Consider the following 10,539-nt stretch of genomic DNA (forward strand, 5'->3'; position numbering starts at 1 on the left):
TTGCGAAAAAAAAAAAAAATGGGGGGTTTTGGGTGTTTTTTTTTTTTTTTTTTTTTTTTTTTTTTTTGACCCAAGAGTCTCTGAGCTTGCTCTTGCCTCTTGTGCCCTAGCAAAGCTTATATATAGACAGAGTGCAGAAGAATGCAAAATACAGCCTGGCAAGGAAGAGCAGTGGGATATGATCCAGGGATCCAGTGCATTCGTCCTACCCCAAAAAATGCCCCAGGCTGTCATGGGAAGGAATGTCCTCTGGAGCCGGTAGAGACAGTTCACAGAGTCTCTGAGCTTGCTCTTGCCTCTTGTGCCCTAGCAAAGCTTATATATAGACAGAGTGCAGAAGAATGCAAAATACAGCCTGGCAAGGAAGAGCAGTGGGATATGATCCAGGGATCCAGTGCATTCGTCCTACCCCAAAAAATGCCCCAGGCTGTCATGGGAAGGAATGTCCTCTGGAGCCGGTAGAGACAGTTCACTCCTTCGGGAGTGATTGTGTCAGGTCTGCCTGGCAGGTGGTGATGCCAAAACGGGTGTTTTGGTTGAGAAGCTCTGGTCCTTGCAGGTACTGGGCAGCGTCACTGGGCTGGGCAGGCCAGCACTGAGGCGCTGGAAGGAGGGCAGGAGCTGCTGCTGTGCAGACATACTTATTGTTCCTCTGGAGTCTCCCATGCTGTGGCATGGCTGGAGATGGGACCACATGATTAAAAGCAGCCTCATGCAATGTTCCCCTGCTGCTGATGAGCTGTGTGCTGCTTGTTCGAAACAGTTAATAGCTCTGCCAAAGACAAGGCGGGTGCTGTGACTCTGCAACTTAAAATAGCAGCATCTCTGTGCAGGGTAAAGGATGAACTTGGCACATCTGTCTAACATTGTTTCTTTGTTGGGGCCCAATCCTAGAAGCTGCTGTTTGCCTTAATAAGGCTGGTTTTGAAGCAGCTGGAGCCCAGGTTGTGGTCCCAGGTTGTGGGCCCTGCTGATGCCTTGCTCCTGTGTATACCTTGGATTTCCCCTGAGTGCGGGACATGCAGATCTACTGTGGTAAATTTGTCCTGGAGCTGTGCCACATGTGGGCTTGCAAAACAATCCTAGAGTCTGTGGAGGCTAAGCAAAGGTAGATGGGGGTGCCTTTTTTCTCTGTGGCTGAACAGCCTGGAAAACCAGGGCTGCAGCCTGTGGGAAAGGGGCAGGTCTTTCAAGTGTTCCCAGAGGAAAAGTTAGCCCTGCCAGCAGTGAGCTGGGAAGCCATGCAGGGAAAAATCCTGCTGTGGGTACTCACCAGCCGCTGCTGTGGTTGCAGCAAGATCCTGTGATGACATAAGCTAAAACACATGTCAGAAGAGCATGAGATTCCCAGCAATGTGTGTAACTGGAGCTGAACTTGAGAAGTAATGCCCATCTGTCTTGTGGTGGAGAGACCTGGATGGTCAGTAGCTGATACCATGATACAGCCGATGTCCTGCTGTAGTGAAAGCCGATGGTGACGCTTCACAGAACAGAGTCTCATGAATATGGATGTGGAGTGGACAAAAAGGAGAGAGAAGGAGGCTTGGACTCCAACTCCAATTATTGTACTACAGATACATGTCCTCTTCCTTGAGGTTATCTCAAACTGTTCTGGGGCAGAAGGTCAAATATTTCTATGTAAAATGTCTCCTTAACTGCTGCTTTCTTCTCTGTGTGAGGAAGTTTTTAAAAAGCAGTAGCTCTGCTGCAAGCTAGGATTTCTTAGGTTTTCAGCTTCCTGGGAGCTCAGTTTTGTCTGTCTCTTCCAGCCTGCCTTTAAAGGAACCACTTTCACCGACCTGCCATTGTGTTTACAATTGAACATCATGCAGCGACTGAGCGATGGGAGGGACCTGGTTAGCCTGGGTCAGGTGGCTCCTGACCTCCAAGTCCTCAGTGAAGACCGGCTGCTGTGGAAGAAACTGTGCCAGTACCACTTCACGGACAGACAGGTACAAAGAGAGGCAAACTGCCATCAGATCCTTGGTGTACCCCACTAGAAAGAGTGCCTGCCCTGTGTGTTCTCTTACTTGGCTGTCTCTTGGATCTGAGGACTGTGTTGCAAGCTGATAATATAGGCTGGCATGAGAATGGCTGTGAAGATGATTTATATAGAGGGTTTTACATGCCACAACAATGATTCCTGAAATATGAGCTTGAGGAATTAATCATACACTGAACTTCAGTCCTAATCCAGGTGAGAACAACTGCATGACTTGCAGTTGCTCCTTGCCCCACGTGTGCAGGGAAAACGTGCAGGCAAGCTCCAGCAATCACCCTGATGTCCCAGGGACTGACACCCTTACAGAGAATCTTTGTGGATGTGGTCCATGAGCTGTACTCTGTTGCCCTTTAGAGCAAGAAATCCCCTCTGAGCTGTTCTGTGAGTGACAGGATGTTATGTGGAAAGCAGCCCTGCTGCTACCCACTTTGTACCTGTGTAAACATCTCTGGCAGGCTGGTAATCATCTGGGATCATCTAAACTTAAAAGTAAACAAACAAAAATCCCTCTCTGTTTATGGGTGAATGTCTGGGGTGTTTATACTAGACCTCTGCACTTCAGGAACCATGTACCAGATTTCTCTGCTGACTTGGTTTTATTTACTCACTCTGAATCCGACTTTGGAAGTGACTCCGGAGGAGTTAGTTCTATTATTAAGTAAATTCAAATCCAGCCTCTGCAAATAATGAACCTGAAATCTCCCAAGCTGATGTGATAAATCACTGACTCTTAGAGAAAAATACCTCAGCTTTTAAAACTGTTAAATGCAACTCTACTTGCTGTGCTGCCAGCCAGAAAGACTGGCCAAAGTAATAGGAAATAGCTCCCAGAGTTTCAGGCTTCCTACAGTGAAGTTCATGAATTGGGAATAGACCTTCGTAATGGTATTGGGTGAGGCTGTTCCCATCAGGAAAATGTTCATAGCTGGATATTCAAAGTAAGAGCTTTCTTGCTGTTGCAAGGGAACTGTTATGAAACTGGCAAGGCTGACATGCAAGGGAGAAAATGTCATGAGCTGAACAGAACAAATCTTTTTTATCTGCTATAATTGTACGTATCTTTTCTTTAAGATTCGCAAACGTCTGATTTTATCCGACAAAGGACAGCTGGATTGGAAAAAGATGTACTTCAAGCTCATAAGGTGTTACCCACGGAAGGAGCAGTATGGTGACACACTGCAGCTGTGCAGGCACTGCCACATCCTTTCCTGGAAGGTATGAGGTACTGGTGGGACAGACTTGATTGGGGCAGTAGCCATGGGGCATCCAGTGCTTCCTCTGTTTGCAGCTGGCTTAGGTTGCTGCAGTTCCTTTGCCTGCATAGCCTAGTGAATTCCTACATCTTAGTTCTCCCTCAGCTGTTAAGACCCTTTCTCCTCTGTGCTTCAGGGATCCCATCTTTATCTTGAACATGAGTTGTGTCCATTGGAGCCAGAGGGTTGGAAAATGGGCATGTTTTAGGGCTGCCTGCAAGAAATCATTTTAGCACTGGCAGCAGCTTCCTCTACCCATTGCATGGAAGTAGAGGTCTTGGCAACAGGATTAGCTGGAATGAAAGCTGATGGCTGCAAAATGGCCCAAGACAAAAATCTGCTTACCACTGTGGAGATGTGCAAGGAATGTCTTGGGAGTTAAACTCCTGTAGCTGATGGTAGGCCCTAGCCTCTCTTCTCACAGAAGAGGGGAAAAGAATTAATTGGATCTTTGCTGCTTCTTTTTTTGGTGAGTTGCCCCTAAGATATTAAGCCCAGTTCTGAGCTGCCTATTATTCTGGGCCCTGCTCTATCTATTTGCACATGGGATGTCTGGCAGAGGGGCAGTGCTAAGTTGACTGATGCTTTGGCACCCTTTCTGCAGCCTCTCTAAATAGAAATGTTTTCTCCTTTCCCAGGGTACTGATCACCCCTGCACAGCCAACAACCCAGAGACTTGCTCCACCTCTCTTTCACCACAGGAGTTTATCAACTTGTTCAGATTCTGAACTTGGGTCACCGCAGCTTATGAGATTCCTGCAGGACACTTTGTCACAGAGCTTGGACACTCCATTTGTAAATAGTGTAAATATTCATGTTTGTTTGAAGCTCCTGAGTCAAGGAACAAGAGGATCTCGGAGATGAAAGGTGAAGTTGCTCACTGACACGTGGCACTTAAGGAATACAGACTTCCATAGGACTGGTGTATAAATACAGCATGTTGTACAGAGTCCCTTTTTTATCATCACAGTACAAGATACAGGGCAAAAGAACCTTCATTTTTTGTTTTTAGAAGTTAAAAATGAATTTGCCCCGCATCCATTTGAGAACTCTTTTGGTTTGTTTCTAATACAGAGAAAGCAATATGAGGCTAGGACTGTTGAACTGTTCCTCCATCTGGTTTTATTTAGTATACATATTTATAAATATGACATTTTAGAAATATTTATGAAAAATATCCCTGTGACAAGTTTAATAATACTTTTGTGCTTTTAAAATGACATATTCTGAAATAGGATAGAACTCTAGCCTACTTGCGAGACAGAATCGCAACATACCACTTTCTACCTCTAATAGATTGAGTACCTTTCAAACAAAAATCCAGTGTACAATGTGAACTTTTGTATTTTGTACAATGATTTAAAGGGAAATGTTTGTGATAGTAAGCATCTTTTCTTGTATTAATGCTTACCTCTTTACATTAGTTTTCTTGCTCAGTGCTTGAATGCCTAGATGATAGGCACCATATAAATACCTAAGACTTTACTCCATCCTCTTTTAATTTGTTGGTTTTGTGAAAGACTAAGCAAATGGGAAAAGAGAAGACACAAGGATGAGCATTATCTATAAGGGAGGAAGTTCTATGATAAGGAAACAAAGGACTGGATTTAATCTCACAAAGTAAATTCTTACCTGCTTCACTAGGTTAAGTACACTAGTTGAAATCCCAGGTGAGGTTAGAGTCTGTTTTTTCAAGCCCATGTTTTCCAACATATACAGTGCTCTATATTCCCACTGCTGTCAAGTGAATTCAGTCATGTTGGAGCTGGTAAAATATAGGGAGAACTGGGCCACTGGATCTCATGAAATGATGCGGTTTTTATTCACTGGAAGACTGGCAACAAATGTTTAATTTCAGACCCCTGGAGTGATTAGTACTTAGCAGTCAGGACTGGGGTAAGCAAGGGATTTCCAACATGGCACTTGACATCTTTGGTTCTTTCTCCATGCCAGAGGCAAAGACCCAAGGACCCTAGTCCCTTCTGCTTCCGGTGCTGAGCTGCTTTATAGGATCTCTTAACCCTAACCTAGAGCTAAATTTTCAGTCCCACAGAAGTGGCTGATTCACTGTGGCTGTGATCTGGCTCACTGTCTCCTCTGTTGCATGCAATGCTTCACTTTTCTCTAGAGTGGAGCTTGAAGAATCCAGCTCATGCATAGCAATCTGAAAACCTGCAGTGGAAAGTTTTTGCTGTTTGCCAGTAGATTTCCTGTATAGCACTTTCTCTGTGCATGATGTAAGCAGGATACCTCGGAAGGGTAAATATTTAGTGGGTTGTGTGACTATGTACAAAAATTGTGAGGAAGAGGAGTACTCAGGACAATTCAGGAAGAACTACTTGAGTTAATTATTGTTAAATATGCTGTTCCTTTTTTTACATTTTTATAACTGACTTTGAACACTTTTCTGCAGCTGTTTGTATTTTAAAATGACAGTATTTGCATTTTTTTGCAAACTAAATCACTTTGCATACTCTTGGTAGAGATGTGAAAAGGGAAAAAAGCTCCCTCTAGATGGAGCAGTGGGAAGAGGGGAGGAAAAAATGCTGACAAGAACTAGCCTTCTCCAGCCACCAAACAGCAAATCCCGAGTTTTTTGCTCTTCCAGAGAGTTCTGTAATCCTGTGCCACCCTTAGCCATGGTTCAGAGCTTGTCACTCTCCAGAGATGAGGGGAAAACACATGCAGGATAACAAGCTTTATCTTGGTGTTGATGCCCCATTCATCAGTTTGACTGCTGGTGGAAAGCATAAGCCTGCTGATCATACTCATGTCAACTGGAAGTGATTTAAAAACTGCTACCTTGGAAAAATACACTTGTGCTTGTTTGGGGGATGTTTGTGATTAAAGAAAGCCAGTTTCTGTTCTCCTTCCCGCATTGATGGCAGCGGGTAGACAAGGCTGAAATCTGGCTTTGTGAGTGAGGGCATTAAGGACAGAAACTTGCAAGTGACATGAGTAAAGCATTGCCACTGAATTTGGAGAGTCCTGTAGCTCCTTTTTCCAGCAGTGAGAAGACCTGTGCCCCTTGGCATCCTCTGTTTCCAGCTATGACCTGGGGTTGGTTTGTTTTGTAGTTTTGCCTCTGCCACCCATGGTGAGCCAACCTGTTGTGATGGGGAGGCAACAGAATTTTGGTATGAAATGCTGCAGCATTCTGCCTGCTCTGCACCTGTGCTTAGCACTTACCCTCTGTGAGATTGTGACACTGAGTGAATCTTAAGCTTAGGTTTGAATCTGGCCTACTGCATTCCTTGCATAAGAAGATGGAAATCCTCAATGTTGAGCTGCGATTTGGGAATGTCTTGGCTCCAGCCATTGCCTCTATCAACCCTTCACTGGCCTCTTCTGCCCAGAGAGCATGGGTCATACTGACAACAGATTTAATGGGCAGCTGAGGCTCCTATTTATAAAACTTACTTCAATTACTGTGTTTTTTCTTTCTTAGCACTCTAAGGGTTGAAGTGCTGAAGATGATTTGTTATACATAGACACTTGTCTGTTGCTTGTGTGAGGTCTTGGGATATTGCTGTCAGCATCCAAACTAGCAGCAAACCAAGCAACTACTGTACAGAACAAAACAGACTAAACAAAAAGAAAATAATAAGCCTTATTCAGTTACTGCCTCAGTCATTACCCTCCTGCTGCAGCAATTGTTAGAGATGGCCTTGGTCTTTTTGGAGACTCATTGTTTCTCAAGTGGCTGGTACAGGGAGATGTTGCAGTGAATTCAGTACTCTTGGTTTTTATTTAAAACAAAATGCTGTTACATCCAAATACCTTACTCTAACCATTTATAAACAAAGCAATCAGTATTTTAACTGTGCAAAGGCATCTGCTTGGCTGAGGATGGCAGAGTAACAGAACTGACAGTGATATCGGGGGCTTCCAGGAGGGATGGTTTAAGGCTGCTCTCAGGCAAAAAGGACCTCTTTATTTTAAGACAATTGTGGCAAAGTTGTTGTGAAGGGGAAAACAGACTTTTGCTTGTATTTTGGAAATAGAATGTTCTTTTCAAATGACATTTCACCTTCCATTTCACCTTCCAGTTGATGCATTTCCATTAGATATGCATCAGTTCTTATACTACAAAAGGAGAGTTTTTCTTCTCTTTGAGGTTTTCTCTTGCCAGCATATCCAGGGAAATCTCATTGTCTTTAGAGGATGTATTAACTAGTGCAACAGCATAGATCACGGCGCTGTGAAGAGGAAAAATAGATCCATGCAAGGGACGAGCCTTAGGAAGAGAGATCCCAGAGATCTCTGTTTCAGCTTTCTAGAAGAGGCCCGTTTTTAATGTGGTGGCCATTTCAAGAGGCACGATTTCAGCTGTACATACCTTAAGCCATTTATGCTAACTATGGTATGCTGAAGTTTGATCATAAAGCGTGTGTACCTCCTCTTATGTTTTTTGAGTTTCTTTTTTTTTAACTGTGGGAGTTTCTAGGTCCTTTATTATGTAAAGTGATTAGGAAAATGTGTATTGCTCTGAAGACATTGCTTTGTATGTAAACATCTAATTGCACCCTGCCACTTTCTGTATATGGGAATATATTTTATATTATTTTTCTTTGCCCTAGGTTTTGAACTGTTTGTATTCCCATTTCTGTTTGACTCCAATTACTTTTGTGAAGCTGTCACCTTCTAGAACATACACAGGTACTAAACCAGCTTTTCCTGCCCAGAAAATTCCTTAGCCCTTTGTTGCTAAAATTTCATTTAGAGCAGGAACATTTCAAATCCTGTTGTGTAGCAGACAAATCAGATGTGCTTTTCACACTGATCTCCTGCTTGGTACAGCAAACCAGCGTTGTCCTCTGCGGTTGTCCTTAAAAACAGGTTGCGCAGCTTCCTTGTAGATCAGCACCTTGCCAAAAAGACATAGCTTTAAATTAAAATGCCCCTCTTTGTAGCTGGCCTATTTGCACAAGGAGCTGATGGCTGATCAGGCTGGTATAGACTCACTCCCTCCAAGGTCTGGGACTCTGGTGTTCTGCTTGTGCTGCTTTCTCAGCTCATTGGTTGTACAATGCTGGTTACAGGCTCTGAAGCCATGGTCAGCCATTCACAGAGCTGTCGGCGTGTGACTGCCAGGCTCTGAGTCTTTACCAGCACCTAATTTCTATCCAGTGTCTTCCTCCAGTGATTTTGTTGGTAGCAAATCAGCTTTGCAGGATCTGGCCCTAGGGAGAACAAATCCATCTTGTCCTTGACACATGCAGTCTCTAGTATATAAATAGTCTTAACACCAGAGAAATTCCCTCTCTATTGACCAAGCGTTGCTGCTTCTTCTGGGAGGGCAACTGAGGGTGGAATTTGCCTTTCTTTAGCCATCCTGTGCTGCACAGAATGCTAACGTGTCAGTTACCAAGAGAACATTTTAATTTTAAATAGCAAATATGCTCATCTTTAGGAACTAATCTACAGTAATTATAAATACCTACTTATATATGGAAGAGAGTGTGTGTTCTGTTTTATTTTTCCTTGAAGTTGTAACTAGAGATGATATGAAGTGAAAGGCATCCCTTATATAAGACTTCTGTTTAATATTCTTGTGTGGTTAAAATCCTTCCATTATAAATTTGCACACTTTTTTCCTCTTCCCTTGCATGTTCAACTGATTTTTACAGCTGTTCTGTGCAGACAGTATTTTTGTAAAACATTTTTGACACTGAATTGCAATAAATGTTCAAACAATGTGAATCACAGAGTTGGTTGTCTCATTGCTTCCACGGTGGTGACCTTATCAGCCTTGAGCTTCTGATGACTGTAAGCAAAGACTCTTCTGCAGGAACATCCAGAACTTGGCTCGTTGTCACAGTAGAAGATCCCAGATCGTTATTGCTTCATCATCTCTCAAAGGGAAATGAGCTCTCGCTTCTAACAGAAACAGTGCTCACATGGAGCTTGTGCTCATGAATCTGTACTTGCCCACAGCAGAGGAGTGATTGCTGCCCTGAAGGAGATCACCAGTGTTCACACTGATCTGAAACCTTCAACTCTGACTTAACAGCTTACAAAATATTGGGGTTTTTCTACACCTATTACCTGAGTGATTTTTAATCTTTTTTTGGGGGTGGGGAACAATTGCATTTCAGTGTCAAGACTGCAAATAGTCTGACCAGGGCTCCTGCTCAGACGGAACGTGAGTAGGAGCCCACTGAAACCACTCCTAATAAATTGGGGGAAAGCAGTTGAGAAGGCAAATGAAATGTGCCTCTGGTTGGAACAGGAGAAGTTATCATGGTAAAACAGGATTACTTGCCTCATGAAACCTATGCCAGCTGTGGAAATAACTACAAAATGCAGATGTTTTGTTTTCAATCTCATTTGCACATGAGGCATGTTTGGGTGGTTTCCTAAGTCTCTATAGTTATGCTGTGACTCGGGTCTGCAGTTAGAGGGTTGCACCACCCAGACACCAGTCTCTGGAAACATAGGATGGGACAAGATCACAGAGCCTTTTAAACAAGAGAAAGCTGTAGTTAATACACATTTCTTATTAAAACTATATTGAAAATAGTAAGTTCTACTTACTTTAACAGACTAGATGTGCTAAAACTAAATCCTTTAAGTGGAATGCTAGCACCTCCACCCTTTTAAGTGCACTCAGGGATAGAGGAAGAGGCATCCTCAAACAGGGATGAGGGTCTGCCTTGATCAATGGGTCACCCTGTATACTTCCTTGGAGTGCCTTCACTGTCTGTCTTAGAGCCTAATAAAAGAAGTACAGTTCAGCCAAAAAGCATTTTGAAAGCCTCTTACACATTGAGTATTAAAGTTATGACTCTGCTTTGCCCCACCTTTCCCTAATCCTTATTTCTGCTTCTCTGCCTTACAGGGGTGAGCCCCAGTGAACAGTGTAGGGGACTGCTTTATTTTTGACAAAACCTGAGCTGTTCTTTTGATCAAAAATGTAGAAATTGGAAAGAGCTGTTTTCCAAAAGGCTCTATAAATAACTCATGTGGGTTCAAAGGCCTTCCCTAAGCTGGAAGGAAACCAGTTCACTCTTCACCGTTCTTGATGCATAGTATACTGCACTTTTTAGTTGAAAACAAACGTCTTTTTAATATGTTTTCCTTGGATAATATCAGTCCTGGTCAGAACAGATCTTGAATGCAGATAGCAGCACCCACAGGTTTATAGCTGAGGTGCCAGGTCCATCTCAGAGCACCCAAAGGTGCTGCTATTTTCATGCAATGGCTGGAAGTGGGTGGTGGGAGAGGAAAAACACCCACTTCCAGCTTCAGGGGATAAATAAACAAACCACCCCATGGGATTTG

The 10,539-nt window shown here is 43.4% G+C and overlaps 1 protein-coding gene across 1 annotated transcript in view; it reads left to right on the forward strand.

Moving 5' to 3' along the window:
• The window catches only part of FBXO32 (F-box protein 32), a 21,529-nt gene extending 12,566 nt beyond the window's left edge, over positions 1 to 8,963 (forward strand). The window contains exons 6-8 of the mRNA XM_008642614.2: positions 1,770 to 1,952; positions 3,074 to 3,217; positions 3,894 to 8,963. Of these exons, the coding sequence (XP_008640836.1) occupies positions 1,770 to 1,952; positions 3,074 to 3,217; positions 3,894 to 3,983 (417 nt within the window). The 3' untranslated portion in view covers positions 3,984 to 8,963. The remainder of the gene's footprint in view (positions 1 to 1,769; positions 1,953 to 3,073; positions 3,218 to 3,893) is intronic.
• The last annotated feature ends 1,576 nt before the right edge of the window (positions 8,964 to 10,539 follow it).

This window comes from Corvus brachyrhynchos, unplaced genomic scaffold (genome assembly GCF_000691975.1).
Source record: "Corvus brachyrhynchos isolate BGI_N302 unplaced genomic scaffold, ASM69197v1 scaffold28, whole genome shotgun sequence".
NCBI lineage: Eukaryota > Metazoa > Chordata > Aves > Passeriformes > Corvidae > Corvus > Corvus brachyrhynchos.